The sequence below is a fragment of the Gymnoscopelus braueri genome (genome assembly GCF_963280865.1).
Source record: "Gymnoscopelus braueri genome assembly, chromosome: 13".
Taxonomy (NCBI): Eukaryota; Metazoa; Chordata; class Actinopteri; order Myctophiformes; family Myctophidae; genus Gymnoscopelus; species Gymnoscopelus braueri.
This window is the reverse complement of record NC_137615.1, coordinates 30,137,015-30,156,805: the sequence shown is the minus strand read 5'-3', so window position 1 is coordinate 30,156,805 and position 19,791 is coordinate 30,137,015. Positions and strand designations below refer to the sequence as shown.

At 43.1% G+C, this 19,791-nt stretch overlaps 1 protein-coding gene across 1 annotated transcript; it reads right to left on the bottom strand.

The window, feature by feature from the left end:
- Positions 1–13,352: 13,352 nt before the first annotated feature.
- On the bottom strand, positions 13,353–14,931 carry LOC308099502 (globoside alpha-1,3-N-acetylgalactosaminyltransferase 1-like; the record flags this gene model as incomplete). Its single annotated transcript, XM_080448247.1, has 2 exons — positions 13,353–13,727; positions 13,816–14,931. 2 exons carry the CDS (start codon positions 14,929–14,931, stop codon positions 13,353–13,355), a joined length of 1,491 nt encoding a protein of 496 aa, XP_080304373.1.
- Positions 14,932–19,791: the final 4,860 nt, after the last annotated feature.

Here is a 19,791-nt window from a genome sequence, read left to right as displayed (position 1 = left end):
CTGTCTATCTCTCACACACACACACACACACACACACACACACACACACACACACACACACACACACACACACACACACACACACACACACACACACACACACACACACACACACACACACACACACACACATATGTAGTGTGTGCTATATGACATAGAGAGCATCAAAACTAGAAAATGTGCTCAGACTCGGAACCTGCAAGTCGGGTCTGAGTCGAGTTTGATGACACCCCTCCACACATTCCAAAAATCTCCAAGACTAATAATCTGATAGGAGACGAAAGTGGGTGTGGCTCAGAGAGGTTGCCCGCCAGTTGCAGTTACAATATAATTAGCTCTTCCTTGCCTGTGACAAACCATTCCTCAAAGTTATGTGCTGTCATCAATCTGGTCATGATTCTGTTCAGAAGTTATGGTTTTACTTCAGAAGCCATGTACACCCATCTCTGTTAATGTACAATATCTGCAGGAAACTTGACACATTCATTTACGAATTATATACAGTCTTTATACATGGGAAAGCATATGTGAACCCCCCCCCCCCCCCACACACACACACACGATCAGCCTGATCCTTATCAACACCATTGCCATGGGATTTTATTGCTGTTTTTAACAAACTGAGTGTGGCACTGACCCTTCAATGTAGCTCAGGTCAATGGGAGAGAAGATATGGCCAGGTCTCAATTCCTGGTGTGTGTGTGTGTGTGTGTGTGTGTGTGTGTGTGTGTGTGTGTGTGTGTGTGTGTGTGTGTGTGTGTGTGTGTGTGTGTGTGTGTGTGTGTGTGTGTGTGTGTGTGTGTGTGTGTGTGTGTGTGTGTGTGTGTGTGTGTGTGTGTGTGTGTGTGTGTGTGTGTGTGTGCCAAGTGAAGTCTCAACTAATCGCTGCTGTTGCTCCCTACTGTGGACCTAAGGTCTCTATCAATCAATCACCATGACAACACAGGAAGAGAGAAAGTGAGAAAACAAGGGAGATAAAGAAAGACAGAGGATCAAGCTGAGGATCAAGTGAGGACAAATAGGGACAGACTTTACCAAGGCCAAGATTGGACACAGTGCGGTATGCATTAGCAACAGCTTCCTTTACATCGTCTGTCTGTCTGTAAGCTACAGGGTGATGGGAGACGGTTAAGTATTCAATGCCAAACTCTCTGTCAGCCTTTCTAGCCTTTCTATCCGTCCGTTTCTCTATGTATGAATTTATATGTATCGTATCAAAATTGATATAATTACCATCGCCAGATAATTATAATAACTACCACCAGGACCAGGATCCAGAATGGATTGCAAGCCTGTATCTGATGGGCCTCCACAGGATATGAATACTAATATACTTTTATGAGCCCGAGTATTGAAGGGGAGGGATTGTTCTCATCATGAACCCAAACAAAATGGTAATGTACAAAAAAAAGTGAAGTACAGTAATTAAGAGAGGCTGAGGCTAAATGTGAAAGCTGTTGCTCTAATGTGGGAACATTAGAGGTTCCAGTTAAGGATCATCAGCGATTATGACTGCAGATTTGTATGTGCTATACAATAGTAGTCTTAATATGGGACACTATCCTGCATATGTGAATCCTCCTCCCCCTCATTCATGGGTTGTGTCCATTGACTACATAAGCTTTCAACACCAGAAACCAAAACCAAAATGTTCAATGAGTGAGGGACTGAGTAGATTTTCTTTCGACTTACACCTAAAAGATTTTACAGATCCAGTTAAGGTTGAGCCTTGATAGCCAGCACCTTATATTAGCAAAAATATTTAAATGTTTAACTCCTGAGTTCAATTACCAATACCAACTCCCTGACTACCACGTTTCACTGGTCTCATATTTAGGCTTTTACATATTTCGCTGGTCACTTACCATCAGTTTTCACTGGCCTCTTAATACCAGATGTCACTGGCCTCATATTGTTCGCCTGTACGGCCACAAGAATTAAGTAGTGGTCCTCCCTCTGTCTCTCTCTTTACTATCAATGCATTGATTGGCTGCTTGATGCAATATGAAACACATATGGAGTGTAAAGGCTTTAACTGGACTCTCCCGCTGTAATCTGTGTGTAACGTGTATGTGTGTGTGTGTGTGCGCGCGTGCGTGTACGTGCATGTGCACATCTGCATGTGCACATTTTGGAGTAAGTTATGTTCAGTCTAATGACTGGTCTATAAAACTGGAGATGACAGGATGAGAGAGCTACAGAGAGTGACAGAAGAGTAGAGACAATGAGGGGGGGGAAAGAGTTGATAGAGATATGCAAACAACACTAGGAGTGTGTTAGAGTCAGTGAAACAATGAGTGGGAGAGAGACGGTGCTAATAGCATGTCAAGTGTAATAATGTTATATGCTGTTGAAGACCTTCGACTCTCATAAATGCAGCAATTGAACCCTCCCCTGCAATTACATTCATCAGCAATGTGTGAGTCATTTGTGTGTGTGTGTGCGCGTGCGTACGTGTGCGTAAGTCTACCTATTTTAACCCCAGAGAATATGTCGTTGTCCTGTGGTGTAAGTGCTTATTGAGTAGCCCCTCTATACTCATTGTCTCTCTGTTAAAATGAGTCACAGAGGAGTGTACCTGAACCATTATGCTGAATGAGCTCAACCATCTACAGCTGCACTAAACTGATTTTATTTTCAATCGCAACTGTCATTTCCTCTATTACAGTTCAAATAGAGAGAGAAGTAGAGAGAAAGATATAGAGCAAGAGAAAGATGAATGGGATGAAAGAAAAATAGATAGATGGAAGGAAGGGAAAAGTAATGACATACACATGCACGCACCCATGCGCACATGCACACACACAGACACACACACAATCATTCATTACTGAAGCGAGGCTTTCTTCTGTGCCGAACTAACCAAACTGTCCTCACAGCATTTCTTATACAGTACTATGAGGTGGGACCAGTGGGCAATTTATTCCCATTAAAAAAAACATATGGTCGGAAGATAAAACATTTTCCAATTCTTGAAGTGTGGAATCAATGGTGGACAGTGGGGATGCATTCTCCAGTTGGCCCAGAGAACAGAGTGTGTGCTGGAGAAGCTATGTGCTGAAAGACAAAATGGTCCACGGACCAGGAGACCTCTTAATGACAAGGGTACCCGTTTTTGGCCACCCAGTAATATCCATAGTGCTATGATGCTTCTCCACTGCATAGAATTGTCTCACATCGATTTGACTGGCCTTTTTTGGTTTCCCATTGGGAAAAGTTGTGTCTTGTACCTGGAACCTATAACTTTTTGGTATCACCTCCGTCGAGCTTCCAAGGTATAGCTACGGTGATACCAAGAGCTGACGTGAAAACGCTGCAGAGTGTTGACAGGTCAGAAATAATGGTCATTTGCATTATTGCTTCATTGCATCATGACGGATCCCCAATACTGCGCGGAAGCTCCTGAATGCTGTTCACAAACTTTTAAGCCGTTGTAAATGTGAAATGAATCAATATTGAGCAACGGTTATCAGAAAGTGTTTTTGTTGGACTACAGGTGAAATTGAGCTTGTTTCCAGGGGTGTGTTCGGAAATTGCACACCGGAGCGCACTCGCCTATTAGTTTGTATTAACCAGTGCGCTCAGTGCTGTATTTCCGAACGCACCCCAGATAAGTCACCGCTCACCATTGTACTTTAAGCAGTCTGCTACGCAGAGGGTTCGAAGTCTCTATGACGGCTAGCTACATTGAGGATTATTACCATCAGCAGTGGAAAACAAAGTACCTTGTACCAAAAGCTAGTAGAGTTAAGTTGAATGGAGTTGAGTTCAGCCAGTATGCAGTGGACATGCAGCGTTATCTGTAAATAACGGGCAGGATTTTGCTGTGTATATTGATCGATATGGCTGTTTTCAGTGTGCGTGCATCATGTTTTCAAACAGCAATAGCATGTTTGCAGTATTTGCAATCAGTGAAAACATTATTATTATTATTAATGTTTCTACAATGTCTGAGGAACCAGAACAAAACAAGTTACTCTGTACCCAATCTGGGAACCCAGCGCCAAATGAAAAGGAAAAACAGCGCCCTCTGCTGTTTTTGACTATCTCAGTTGGCTCTGGGAGGAAGAAAACGTAGCACCCGTGCGCAAGGAAACCAGGGTTTTGGTCTGCCTTCAGCGCATCACTTCCGGTGGTGCGACTATGTTTTCATTCCCACTAACAATATTTCTACACGGAACACTAACACCACTTCTCCCAGAGAACATGGATCGTTTTTGTTATAAGCCCACTTGTTTCTATGATGAAAGAGCAAGTTAAAATGTGAATATCTTTCCGTGGTTTTGTCTGCTCCGCGGACGCTATTGTTAAATGAGTGTCGGTTTGTTTCGAGTGGGGAAGGATCGACGGACACGTGAATCCCGCCCACTACATTTGATTGGGTAAAGCGCGGCCTGCTTCCTGATCTGAAGGCACGCCCACTTGTAGGCTACTGCGTACATGTTATGACGAACCTCCCCGACAGATTCAAACGCAGAGCAGAATCTGTTCTTGAGAGATTACTCTGTACCAAAGAAGTGGTTGGCAGTGACAGGGTCTACATACATGGGGCGAATTGACTAAATTGGGAGAAAATGACAAAACCCAAAAAAGAATTTAAAAAAAACGATGCAGAGACCAAGAGCGAACACTCTATGCTGACTGATATAGAATACATCTTCTATCTCATTGCATCACTTTGATGTGAGGTCATCCAAGGTAAGGAAGCCAGTGGGAGACCCATCTCTCTCTCTCTCTCTCTCTCTCTCTCTCTCTCTCTCTCTCTCTCTCTCTCTCTCTCTCTCTCTCTCTCTCTCTCTCTCTCTCTCTCTCTCTCTCTCTCTCTCTCTCTCTCTCTCTCGCACATAAATCTATTATGTCCGAGGTGACTGTTGGGGACTGGGGCATAATGACAGTGACATAATGCTGACAGCATCAGGATAATAGATTCTTCTACAGAATAGTAAACAAATACACACACACACACACACGCACCCATATGCACGGTCGCACGCACACACCCACACACACCCACACACAACCACCACCACTGCACAGCACACAATGAAGGCATTAGAGTTCAGGATGTAAATGCGCTACGGATGACTTAACAGTAGACTTTTTATGCCAGAGTCAGAGGCTTGGCACTTGTAAGAAACTTCATTCCTTATCTATATGTTTTAACAGCTGCAAGGTAAGCAAAGTGAAAGACCAGGTTTTAAAGTGGGCTCCATGAGCATGCATCTATGAACTCTCCACAGAAATACATGACATAGTAGCTAGCTATTAATAAAAGCTGCCATGACTCATGTCCAGTGGTGGATGGTGTTGATTGTGGGTAACTGGGAGAAGCATGTCTTTCTTAGCATGTATAGACATATTTTACTGTAAGAGGGAGGGACAACATTTCATTGTTGCTCATGACTCTGGAGCCTTTGCTCATACTGGGATTTTCACTGGTATTACTATTAGAGGCCTGCTTAGGCAAACTGCTGTAAATGCTTTTCACTGTGGATCGATATGTACAGTGCATTATATTCCTCATACTCACTGAAGATTTACTGCAGACTGTATTTATAATCTCTCTCTCTCACACACACACACACACACACACACACACACACACACACACACACACACACACACACACACACACACACACACACACACACACACACACACACACTCTCTATTATGAGATGTGTTTTTACATTGATATTATGGGATGTGTTCTTACATTGATATTATGGGATGTGTTGGCACATTTTGCTCATTATTCTTTGGGCACAGCTGCATCAGCCCTTGCCCTTGGCACATGACTCTGAATCTCGGTGCAACAGATAAACAAAGATGGTGAACAATGGCTTCATTGTCATGTTGCTCTTGTTGCCCACCAATCAGTCGACAGACTCATAACAAGCGAAAACCATCGACAGGATGAGTCTTCATTAAAGATTAAAGAGGTGGTGCCATGGTTTTGCACTTTTTCTGTTTTTCATGTGTCTATGAGGTTGATAGAACTTCATTAAGCCCCCTGGTGGTGTTTTTATGGTGTTTTATGTCTTCTCTGACTATTTTGAGTTTCTTCCTGGAGGCTGAAACCTTGAGGGTCAAACGTGCCAATAGAAAAACAGCCATTTAATGACACAGTAAAAATATACTCTCCCCCTCATTATCATAACATAACATGTGTGGGCATGAGGAGGAGTAGGGACTAGGACAGGTGGGTGGTGCTAAGGTGGTGGAGGAGGTGCTAAGGTGAGAACCAGGTATACTTAATGAACTGGAGGCGTGCCCACATAAAGACATAATTTTAACACTTTCTGTACCCTTTTTTTGAAAAAAATCTTCCTCCTAGTAAAACCATAATACCTGATGATTATGTTTTAGGGGGGGAAATCACGGCACCCCGTCTTTAAAGAAAGAGAGAGAGAGAGAGAGACAGACAGAGAGGGAGACAGAGGGATACAGACAGAGAGAAGTGAAATAGCAGATAATTGCATTTATTTTTAACCTCAGAAGGTTTACGTTGTCTGTCACTTCTCCCGGATTTAATAAATGATTGACGAAGCCGTCATCAATATTTATTGATCATCAAGAGGCCCAGCTTAAGGTTCCCATGCGAATGCTGATGAAACTTTAATTGCCCAATCAAAAGCTGTTCTCACTCTTTGATAGAAATAGAAGTGAGAAGTGTTCCATTATCTACTGTCATAAGGGAATTCACATGCCTGTGTTTGTGCACGCGCGCGCGCACACACACACACACGCACACGCACACGCACACGCACACACACAGTAAGTACTAAGTAGTATAAACTTTGTGCAACACTTTTGTGAAGAGCCCCTTATATTAACTCTTACCCTGCCAGAGTTTTTTCAGAACAGTCTGTAGCCTCTGCCAGGGTTTTGACCGATTTTGGTACCTTTTCGCATAGCCACAAAATATTTTTCTCAAGTATGATTGATCCCCAGAAAATTTCTAATCACAGATGAGATTCAGGTGTGGTTTCACAAATGTCAACGAGGTCAATTTGACCTTGTTGTCATGTGATGTTTGAAAATAGCTCAAAACCAGTAGTTTCAAACCAAAAAACATTGTGAATTGTTTGTCCGTTTCAATTTTAACATTGAAGTGGATGGAGCAGCAAATCTTTGGAAATTGTTATCTCCTTATTCGTTTGGAATATCGAAAAGGTGTCAATACTAAATAATTAGAGAATCTTTTTAGAATTTTTTTAAACGTCTTTGGCAGGCAACAGCTAATTTCTCAAAGACGTTTATAAACGTCTTTGGCAGTTATAGAGTTAAAAAATTCTCAGACTTGCCAATGATTTAAACTATGTTAATCTGTGGATAGGTAATCTGGGAACCCATTTAGTTATTTTCTTTGCACAGGAACTTGGGTTTGGCTCCTCCCATTGTTTAGTCCACTTCCTCCTGCTTCTGTGTTTATTCGTACTAACAACATTACATGTTTAAGGCAGTGGTGCTGACAGATTCTGCCGTTAGCAAAATCTGTCTTGAGAGATTTTGGATAGTGACTACAAGTCCAATCACAGAACAATATTCATATTGTATTAATAACTTTAGACTGTAGTTTGATGAATCATTTACACTTTGTATGGGTGGGCTAAGTGGTAAGGATATCTGGAAATACATTCACATTGCAATACACAAATGTGTAGCCGCTGCCTACATCATATCAATGTGTCACATTTAGCAGCGTAATTTATACAAGTAAAATCCTTTAATTTACCCATTTGTAACACAGAGTGTAAAATGTAACAAATCTAACATTTGGACACGCCACATGAACCATAATGTCCCTATTGTGGGGCAAACACTCAGTGAAAATAGCAGTTCTATAAGCTCACAATGCGTTGCTAAGCGACACGTTGTGAGCTTCTGAGCTTGAAGAGATTTGATGTAGAAGGAAACAAGTAGGGGGCCTAGTATAGACTCCTGGGGGACTCCGGTCAATGAATTATAAAGGATTAAGTCGGTTAAATTAACATTGAGGATTTGATTCTGTTTGTCTGGAAAACTACATGAAGGAGATGGTGTATTTCTCTGCTTATCTCATTACCTCTAAGCCCAGAGGTTTTAAACATTTTCAAGCAAGGGTCCTGAGTCATCAAAACTTCTACTAAATGCTAATTTGTGCTGCATATAATTCTTAAGATATTTAAGTGCTGATTTTATCCAGAACAATGAGCGAGTGGGATTCATTGTCTTGCTAGAGGGCACATTGGCTGCATTAGGGTTTAAACCTGGGACCTTCTTTGCGGGACAGTTAGTTAACACTTAGCTAAGCTACTGGGCCAGCTCACTGTCCAAAAGTGAAGTGTTGAATCTTTGCCTCTTCTAACCCTTTTGGCTCCATCTGCTCCTCTGTTTAAAAAACTCAATGTATTGTCTATCTATTAGTGGGGTGGCATAGCTCTATAGTGGAATCGTTAAATTTTGCGATAAAAGTGCCAAATTTGGCAGATATGTTGATATATTGGAAACAATCTGGATATTGAAACATAAAAAATTCGCACCCTGGTGGGCGTGGCAGCCATTTTTCAATATGGCCACCAGCGGTTGATCAAATCTTCCTAGTTTTTGTCCCAGTAGGCTGAAATATTGCTCAAGTATGTGAATATGAAGGTGTGTGGGTGTGTTCATGCTAATTGCCTAAAAGGGGGCGTTGCAATGGGAGTGGCCTAGATAACAGAAATATTTTGGGAGAATTGTTCAAATGGTGATACAAGCTGGAAATTTGGTACAAATCATCTTTGTAGATCACGCTTCGATTTAGGAAACCGGGCCACTCATCAATCAAAGATGGCAGCCATTTTTTTCAAGATGGCCGCCAAAATTAGACTGTTATCTTTGCATATCAAATTTTCATATTGAGCAACATTACAGCCTACTGGGACAAAAACTAGGAAGATCTGATCGACCGCTGGTGGCCATCTTGAAAAATGGCTGCCAGGGTGCGATTTTTTGATGTCCCAATATCCAGATTTGTTTCCAATATATCAAACAAACAACATATCTGCCAAATTTGGCGCTTTTATCGCAAAATTCTACAATTAGTTAGTTATGCCGCCCCACTATATGACATTAACACAGTCAAGTCCTGTTCTTTCATCCATAATGCACTTACCTTTCAAATATGCTTCCTACACCTTTCAAAGTATATTTTATGACCAACTCGCGAGCTCATGAATATAATACTAGACAATCCGATAATCTCCATCCTCCCTTTAGCCATACCACTCATAGCCAGTTCTCCATTAAAGACAGAGGTTCTTTACTCTGGAATACACACTTATTGCCAACTCCTCATCTTCACTCAGTAGCTTTAAACATAGATTGAGGGCCAGCCTGATGAATCAAGCCTCTCTATACCACTTGCTTCTACCATATAATGTAGCCTTACTTCTGCATATACACACACACACACACACACACACACAGACACACATGTGCAGACATACACACACACACACACGCACGCACGCACGCACGCACACGCACACGCACACGCGCACGCGCACACACACACACACACACACACACACGCACCCACCCACACATTCAACTGCACTCAAGGTACTTGTTTGTCATGTCTTATGTTTGATTACTATGTTTAACTTACCACTTGTTTATTGTTTTAGGTGAGAACCTTGTATAAGCCCGATATGGGTTTCCTTTCTCACTTATTTCTTATTTCTATTAATTATGTTACCTTTGTACTGTTTTTATTGTGCGAAAAAAAAGAAGAAAAAAAAAGGATCTCGCAGTTAAGCCACTAGGCCAATTAAATACAATACAATTATGAGAGATTCATTACCCTCTGCCCAACCATGTGCAATAATTGGCTCATACTTAACTCAAAATCACAGGGGGACTTGGGTTTATTCAACACACATACAGTACACAGACATACTGTTATTATACATCCACCTACACACATACGTGCAGTGGTATAAAGTTACTACAGTAAGTACATTTACTCAAGTACTGCACTTATGTACAATTATGAGGTATTTTGTAATGGAGTATTTCCAATTCTCAGTACTTTACTTCTACTCCACTACATCTCAGAGGCAAATATTATACTTTTACTGAAATATTTGAAAACTTTAGTTACAGATTTTTACAAAAGATACATTACCCACTTCAGCCCTATACATTTGAAAATAGCCAATCTAAGCTAACAATGCATCGCGATGTGACACATTGTGAGCTTGTAAATCTGCTATTTTTTAAAACCTGGTGAAATGGGACATCTGCATAATGAGTACTTTCTACTTTTGGTACTTTTAGTACATTTTGATACCAATACTTTTGTACTTTTACTCAAGTAAATTTTGAATTCCGGACTTTTACTTGTACGTTGCAGTATTGACACTTTTACTTAAGTAAAAAAAATTGAGTACTTTTTCCACCACTGTACACAGACAGAGACACTGTTACATATACATACGCAGATATTTGTGGGCATATAGCCTGCACAACTCAACCCACACGCACAGGGACAATCTGTCCACCTACACCATGGTGCTGCCGCACTCTGTTTTGGCTTCATCGCCCTTGAGACTGACTCCACGCCCTGTTAATATTCTCCTCGCCATTAAGACTGTTATTGCATTCACAAAGTCCTCTCCCTCCCTCAGCCCCTCCCTCCGCGTCTTCGTCATCCCACCATTCCCCTTTCTCTCGTTTGAAGAAGCGTTTCTCATAATAAGTCTGTTCTGCATGGACAAGCTGTTTTTTCCCTTCCTATAGGGAAATCACTTGTGTTCAGGTGTGTGTGTGTGTGTGTGTGTGTGTGTGTGTGTGTGTGTGTGTGTGTGTGTGTGTGTGTGTGTGTGTGTGTGTGTGTGTGTGTGTGTGTGTGCACGTGCGTGGACAGACACACTTTAGTTTTTGTATTTATGAAATCACATCTGCATTCTGTATGTGTGTGTGTGTGTGTGTGTGGACGGACACACTCTTTTGTTTTTGTTTTTATGGAAATACATTCTCACACACACACACACACACACACACACACACACACACACACACACACACACACACACACACACACACACACACACACGCACACACATTCTGTGTGTGTGTGTGTGCGTGTGTGTGTGTGTGTGTGTGTGTGTGTGTGCGCGCGCTAGCTCTGCTGTGACTCTCTGGGTGTGGGTGTTGTTATCACTGGGGCTCAGTCTCAGAAACACAGAGAGACATTACAGCCTGATAAGACTTAATGTGGTCAGCTTGACTTCAACCCCTGCTGTTATTAACACCAGCCTCCTACTGCTCTTATTAGGTTATGGGTCCTGCAGGAGCAGAAAGAGAGAGAGAGGGAAAGGGAGATAAACAAAAAGGAGGTGGCCGTGAGTTACCGACCTCTGCTCTGCTCTCTCTGTGTCTCTGTGTCTTTGTCTCTCTGTCTCTGTCTCTCTCTCTGTCTCTCTGTCTCTGTGTCTCTGTCTCTCTCTCTGTCTCTCTGTGTCTCTGTCTCTGTGTCTCTCTCTCTCTCTCTCTCTCTCTCTCTCTCTATCTCTCTCTCTCTCTCTCTCTCTGCCTCTCTCTCTCTCTCTCTGTGTGTATTCACTACCCTCCTCCGTTACCTTCAAAAAGAGCCAAGCCAGCAGTTTGGGACAGGGGCTATCAGAAATGAGAAACTTAACTTTAAAAACAAGTGCTATACTCTAAAGTCTCTCGCTCTCGCTCTCGCTCTCGCTCTCTCTCTCTCTTTTTCTCTCTCTCTCTCTCTTCTTTTTTTTCTTGACCACTGGGAACAAAGAGGAACAAGGGTTGAGTCCAAAGCCCTCACTTAAGTAAAAGTGCACCTCTGCACATTTCTGTAATTGCTCAATTGGAATCCCGTAGAGATTTAGACAAAGGGAGAAGGCAGAGGAGAGGAGGTGTGGATGCTTACTTTACTTCATTCACAGGTCCGTAAATTCTGATGGACATTTCCATATATATATATATATATATACGCAAATTTCAGCAAACATTCACATAAGATAATACAAGTTGTCTTCTGTTTCACAAAATAGACAAAACAAACGCTTACACAACAGCTACATACATACATACATACATACATACATACATACATACATACATACATACATACATACATACATACATACATACATACATACATACATACATACATACAGTATGCACATTCACCCCTGAGCCATTTGGTTTGGCAACCCTGGGCATCCATTTCATGTCATATGATGATGTCTTTATTTACAAAAAAAAGAAACAAGGATAATCTTCAGAGCCATTCGCTATTCACTAACGGTTTGAGTAAAACTTCATTTTCATCAATCAATCAATCATTTTTTTTTAAATAATATATAATAATCGATATTTTACATTCAAACAATGATGTAATAGTGATACAGTGCAGTTAATTCAAACAAAATCTTATTTGGTAAGCCGTTGCACCTTGCCCTCGTCTCTGCAGCTTTACACGAGAGTTAATATCCAGAACATTGTACAACCCTTCTCCCCATCCATCAAAACACCACCACAAGAACTCTGGCTTTTATTGCATTTTATTTGCCCTTTTTATTATCAGTCTGTGCACCCATCCAGTCTGGATGAAATATTTGTTTGGTGGTTAGATTTGGCTGTCATTAGTCAAACCTGCACATTGTCAGCAAGATATATTGCTGACACACCCACATCAGAAACGCCACATCCACGGCAACGGTTTAGGCTCACAGTGCTTGGGAATCTCTGCACTAACCGGACGTGTTGTACTCTGGAACTCAGAGTACCCACAGCAGTCGAGTCCGCTAGCTTACCGCCCTCTAACTATAGTAGACTCTAGGTCTTCGAGTTGGGAGAACAAAGTCCACTGGATGCCCCTTGGTTTATCGGCCGTGGTCATCCTCATCACCCAGTCAATGGCCATCAGGAAGAGAATGGGAGACATGGTGCACCCTTGCCGCACACCAGACTCTAAGTTGAAGCGCTCAGATGGTTTTCCATTGACAATGACACTACATTCAAAGTGACGGTAGAACAACCCTATCAGCGAGACCATTTTTGGAGGAATTCCATATGCTCTTGCGATCTTCCATAGGGTGTCACGATGCAGGCTGTCAAAGGCTTTCAGAAAGTCTATGAAATTGATGTGCAGTGGGGCGTTCCATTCTACACACTGCTCGAGGATGTTCTTCAGAGCAAAGATCTGGTCTGTGCAGCCCCTCCCTCTCCTGAATCCTGCCTGTTCCTGTCTCAGCTTTTAGTCGACGGCGGCTTCAATTCTGCCGAGTAGAATCCTACAAAAGACTTTAGATGGTATTGACAGCAGTTTTGGAGGTTGCCTTTTTTGGGCAGTTTAACAATCAGGCCCTTGTCCCAGTCTTATTTAGTATTATTTCCTCTTCCCAGATGTTTCTGAAGAGTTCCGTGAGCACCTTTGTTGAAGTGGTAAGGTCAGCTTTCAGCATCTCGGCATGGATGGAATCTAGGCCGGCAGCTTTCCCACCCTTCATGGCTTGGATAGCACGCTTTACCTCTTCATGAGTTGGGAGACTGGTGTCGATGTTGGGGACATCCTCTGCTGGTGGAGGGTTAGCAGGGTCATCTGGCTCTGGACAGTTGAGTACTTCGCTGAAGTGTTGTACCCATCTTGCGGCCTGTTCGTGCTCTGTCCTGAGGATGGTGCCATCCTTGTCTCTGACAGGGGTTGACTGGCTGGTGTACTTGCCGCTGAGTTTCTTCGTGATGTTGTAGATCTTACTTGCTGATGACCTGCTGATGACTCTCTTCCTACCCATCCGCGCCGCCGGTCCATCCTGGCCGTACCTTACGGTAGTCCTTAATGATTCCAGAGAATCTGATTATTTTGATCTCTGGCTTTCTGGCGTGGACGTCATGCCACTGATACTCTGGAGACAGAACCTTGGTGGGTTTGTGGAGCCAAAGGTAAACGTTCATATGAGACTCTTCCTGCCACGCTGCCTCGATGCCCTGCTGGGCGTCCAGCTCAAAGTTGTCGCTGCACGTCGACAGCATGTGACGGACGGCCTCCCCTCCGAACGCGCCCGCGGGGTAGTAGAAGTCGCCCTCGTCGGCGGACATGAATGCTTTAGACTCCGGCCTACGTTCGTAGGTGAACTGGCTGCGCTCTTGGGCGAAGTGATTAAAGTGCAACATGGCGACCAGCTTACCTAGAGTTTCAGATCCCCAGCGGTCATGGAACTTCGAATCGACGTCGAAACAGAAGATGTAGTCGGCGCCATCGCGCAGCTCCGTTTCGATAAAATTGGCAATGATTTTGAACCTGCCGGCTCCGATGTCCTGCCAGCGTTTTGAGTTTGGCGCCGGCCTGACGAACAACTCCCGTCCTGCAGCCATCTTAACGGAGGGGACTTGCTCTGGCCTATCCGTAAAGACGTAATAACGGACTTTAAATCCCACGAAGAAGTGCCTCTCTGCGGTTTCCAGGAAATCCTTGAGGAATTGGATGTATTCACCAACTGCAAAAACTGTCACTGCTACGGTTATGTCGCAGGGTTTGTAAATTCCGTCCAGCAGCGCGGGTTCGAATGTTGATTGCCAAACTATGGGAGCCAACCAGGGCGTCACCGCGACAACGTCGGTGCGTCCAGTCAGGGCGCTGGGTTTGTCGTAGTGCAGATGGTCGGGTGCAATCGGTCTTCTCTGACACGGGAGTGTCAGATCCGGAGCAAGAGGTAGGTCGCTGGGTTTGTCGTAGTGCAGATGGTCGGGTGCAATCGGTCTTCTCTGACACGGGAGTGTCAGATCCGGAGCAAGAGGTAGGTCCTCATTCTTCCAATTCGAAGATCGGTGGATTAGTAAAACCGCGGCGGCGGCCAGCATTCCCACGACTGTCCCAAGACAAATGATGGTCCTTCTTTTATCTGGTTGCCAGAACCAGCTAGTTCGAGGGCGAGCCATCCTGGATTTCTGTCAAGCGAACAGTCTCCTTAGTAGTCAAAGATAGTCGAAGAGTGAATTACTTAAAGGAGCATTTCACCCCTGGAAGAAGTTCCAGGGGTGACCACAGGGGGGACCACAGGGGGACCACAGCGTATCACTGCCTATAACTTCAACTCCCAGAATGCTTTGGTGCCTTGTGGCAGGGGAGGTTCCATGTGGGTGTGATCTCCAACAATAACATCCAAACAGCATGCCAGTGTCGCCATGTCTGCTTATTATAAGCGGCTTCTTTCTAAAATGTAGTTGATATTTGGGCTTGTTTCCAAATGTTTTGATTGTTGTTTAAACCAGTGGTTCTCAAACATGTTCATGTATTTTTCCACAGACCCCCATCTGAAATTATAATTTGTGCCAGGGAGCCCCTAACAAATATGTGTCAAAAATATTCCACATTTTCCCCTTATATGTTTGTATTTGTATGTTTTGTATGTTCGGTTTGTTTGTTAGTAATGTGCTAGTCTTTTCTTTTTTTGTGTATGTTTGTTTTCATGTTCTGAAAAATCCACATTTTGCACTTTTTCCCCCTCAAGATTTTTTTGTAAATAGCAGATCTACAAGCTCACAATGGGTCGCGAAGCGTTGTGAGCTTGTAGATCGGCAATTTTCAAATATATAATATCCCATGTCTAGGTAAAGTGCTTTTGGCCTAGTTATCTTCTTTTGGGCTTGTTTTCATAGACCTGGCTGCTTATTTCTCTCACAATATCTGGCAACACTGGCTGTACTCGCGCACGTTCATCTAGTCACATATATGTCCAAGGATTCGTTAGTGATGTCATATCACTGGGACATCCTTGGTATCTTTCTGGTGTTCTACTTCCGTGTCGCATAGTATTGACATCACTGTCGAATCCTTGGTATTATGATCCTAGCCTTTGCGACGGTGTTTGTTTACCAGCGCTGCCACTCCACGCTGTATTTTTTTTTCAAGCTTGCGCTTATGAAACACTACACAGGATTATTATTTCATGTCAACATTCAAGTACAACTATAAGAAGATAACTCAGGTAAAGTAATGCCTCACTCTGCAAGGGGGTTTGCCCGCTGGCCGCAGCTAATGGGAGTGGCCGAGTGGCGAAAGAAGGTTGAACAAAGTGTTACGGGGGCTGTCGTTTGGAGCTGGTCTGACTGAGACGCGTCAAGACAACATGTAGTGCGGAAAGGAATGAGACATATCTCTCATGACGCAAATAACGTCACGAAGAATGCGAAGATTACTAGATATCTAAAAACACAGATTATTCACCAAAAAAAACCCAGGATCTTGTTTCTTGACTCCTAAACTTCATTAAAAGACCGAAAACTTCTTCCAGGGGTGAAATGGCCCTTTAAGTTACAAATAATTATTTTCTCGGACGTGGCTCATATGTGTTCACCATTTATATAGTGCTTGGCTGGATGGATGCTTGTGACATCTCACTGATGATGTCAATGTGCCCATATGTGGATATCTCTGTGTCTGTCTGTCTGTCTGTCTGTCTGTGTCCCTTTTGTGCCCATATATGGATATCTCTGTCTGTCTGTCTGTGTTCCTTTTGTGCCCATATATGGATATCTCTGTCTGTCTGTCTGTGTTCCTTTTGTGCCCATATATGGATATCTCTGTCTGTTTGTCTGTGTTCCTTTTGTGCCCATATATGGATATCTCTGTTTGTCTGCCTGTGTCCCTTTTATGCCCATATATGGAGTTCCCTGATGCTATCAGTGTGGCCATATATGGGTAGTGGTGGAAAAAGTACTCCAATGTTTTACTTAAGTAAACGTACCAATACTGCAATGTAGAAATACTCTGTTACAAAAAGTCCGGAATTAAAAATGTACTTGAGTAAAAGTGCAAAAGTATTGGTATCAAAATATACTCATTATGCAGAATGAGTGGGCGGTGTGGGCGGTGTGGTCACAGTGGTCATCACAGTGATGGAAGTTCACTTAAAGAAAATTAATATTGTGGACCAACCATTGTACACCCCTAACTTAAAAAAAAAAAAAAATGTGTTTTTTTTAAGTGCATAGTCCTATTTATAGGGCTATGCACATGTGTCATGTTTCACTAGCCAATCACAGTCCTGAATAGACTGTGATTGGCCAATCACGGTGCAGGGTTAGGGGGGTACACTGGTGGCCAATCACAGCGCAGGGTTGGGGGGGTGCAATGGGTGGCCAATCACAGTGCAGCGAATGTCGATGTCCAAACCTCACATATAGGGGCGGTTTCACCGCCCAAAAATAAAAGAAAATGTATGGAGTGTCACCAGGCAGGTCATGTCATTTGTTAATGAGGTAATCAAACGTGCACTGCACTGGCTATGACGACATTAGAGACTATGGATGATGATGGAGTTGTTGTTCCCCAAATGGAAGGAACGTTTTAAGCCTAGCCTGCTCTTAAACTAACAGTGTCTGCCTCCTGGACCAAACCTAGAAGATGGTTTCAACAGGAGAGCAGCCTGATAGTTGAAAGTTCTCTCTAGGTTGAGATTCTAGGAGCCACAAAGTAAGCCTTCTTAGCCTACTGGGAATGCAGGGACGCAGACGTGTGCACTCACACTCACACACGCACACACACGCAATCTTTAAATACACACTACAAGGATTATGAGAAAATAGTCGTCAAGAAAACTATCAACAAGTATAGTAAAAAGACAAATATAGATGTAATCTGAGCATTGTTGGCTCAGTTTTAAAAATGCCCAAAATAGAGTCAAGATATGCTTAAGAATACCAATTTTAATACATTCCTCGAGTCCAAATTGTATGGAATATGTGTTTGTTTGTATGTTGTATACTAGATATTTGCTATGTTTCCCTTTTTGGGTGTAACATAGGGTTAAAAATTAACCCTGTGGGACATTATTTCAGTCTGGTACATGGCAGAATTTTAAATACACACGTCAAGGATTAAGAAAATGCAGTTGGTAAGAACTATTTAGTAAAAACAGAAATATATGATATGAACATTTTCAGCTCAGTTTTTTTTCGTGCTGTTTTTGTCCTGTAGAGTCAAGATGTGCTTGAATCTTAATAATAACCAGTGACCACTTTATTCCTTGGGTCCAAATAGTTTTTCTTTCTTTTTTACAATTTTTTAAAATCATTTTTTGCTTCGCTTGGCCGCGGCCCCAGACTGCCCGGCCCTTCTGGCATCTGCCAGAAGTGCCAGACCGTCCAATCCGGGCCTGGCATATAGCAAAAGATAGCACGCATTTCTCACCTTCTTTCCTCAAAACTGCAGCAGGAGCACTGATGGTGGTTTATTTGGTACTGACTGGTTTTACTTGCATTAACTGTTCAACAATATGTTGTTGTTTTTTTGCCAACACTTTTTTCCGTCTCTCCAAACTGCCGCTCTAGCCTCTAGGGCGGTCGCCTAGGTCGCCTGTGGACTCGCCGGCCCTGCTGATGACTTAACTCATTCAGTGCCACTGGACGTCTAAAACGTCCGTTGTGATATAAGCCCTGTGCCACTGAAAAAAAAAAAAAATCAGAACCCAAGATATGATGATTTGAAAATGTTCTGCTCCATTCACTTCTTGTTTAACTTCTTACTGAAAAAGGCTGTATCTCGGCTCCTAAGCACTTTTTTTTTTACAATGAATTTTGGCTGTGGCACTGAATGGCACTTTTTTTTTACAATGAATTTTGGCCAGTGGCACTGAATGAGTTGACTTAATCCTCTTCGTCCCAAGTGGGACATAAGGCTTCGACGATCTGCCTCCATCGGCAGGGGCGGACTTACCGTTGGGCTAGGGTGGGCTGCAGCCCACGGGCCTCCAACTGGGGGGGCCTCCGATTTTTTTGGTAAAAAAAAATAATATATATATTATTATTTTATTTTTTATTTTTTTATGCCAAAAACCAAAAAAAGCGCGTGCATGCGTGCCAGGGGGGCCTCGAAAATTACTCTAGCCCACGGGCCTCAACTCCTATAAATCCGGCCCTGTCCATCGGGACCTGTCTTGTGCTGCATGTTGTGCCTCGCCCCACGTAAGGTTCATCTCCTGAAGCTCAGCTGTCACGGTTCGTCGACAGGTGGTTTTGGGTCGACCTTGACTCCTTTTCCCTACTGGGGTCCATCTCAGTGCAACCTTTGGGATTCGCTCCTGGGCCATTGGGAGCACATGTCCCAGCCATCGTAGACGGCGGCGTTTGAGTTCTGACACGACACTAGAGCACCTGGTCATTCTGTGCAGCTCTTTATTTGAAATCTTCTCAGGCCAGAAGATGCGGCAGATTTTACGGAGGCATCCATTGTGGAAGGCATTGATCTTGTTCATGTCAAGTGTTGTCACACGCAAGCATTCCGACTCAGAGCCATACATCAGCACTGATTTTACGTTACTGTTGTACAGTCGGACCTTTGTTTTTAGGCTGTACTGCTTCGACTTTCAGATAGGATGGAGCCTTACAAAAACACAGTGAGCCTTCCCTAGCCTTGCTCTGGTCTCCTTTTTTGTTGCGTTGTCCTTGCTGACAAGACTTCCCAGGTAGGTGAAATCTTCGACAAAGTCGAGGGTTTTCCCATTCACAATGATTGGTGCATCTGGAGTGGCATTAATGCACATCACTTGTGTTTTGGAACCATTGATGTTCAACCCTGTTTGTTTTGCATACTGGTTTAGTCTGTCAGTCTTCTCCTGCAAGTGGATATATTTGGAGGAGAGAACAGCAAGGTCATCGGCAAAGTCTAGTAGAGGGATGAGAGTTAGCTTTTTCCATTTTATATTTGCACCTTTTTTGTCCCTTGATTCATTTGTGCAGAAAGGCCTTCTTTGTTTGAGTCTTGTCGGCTTGATATAGTTTGATGCTGCCATATGGACA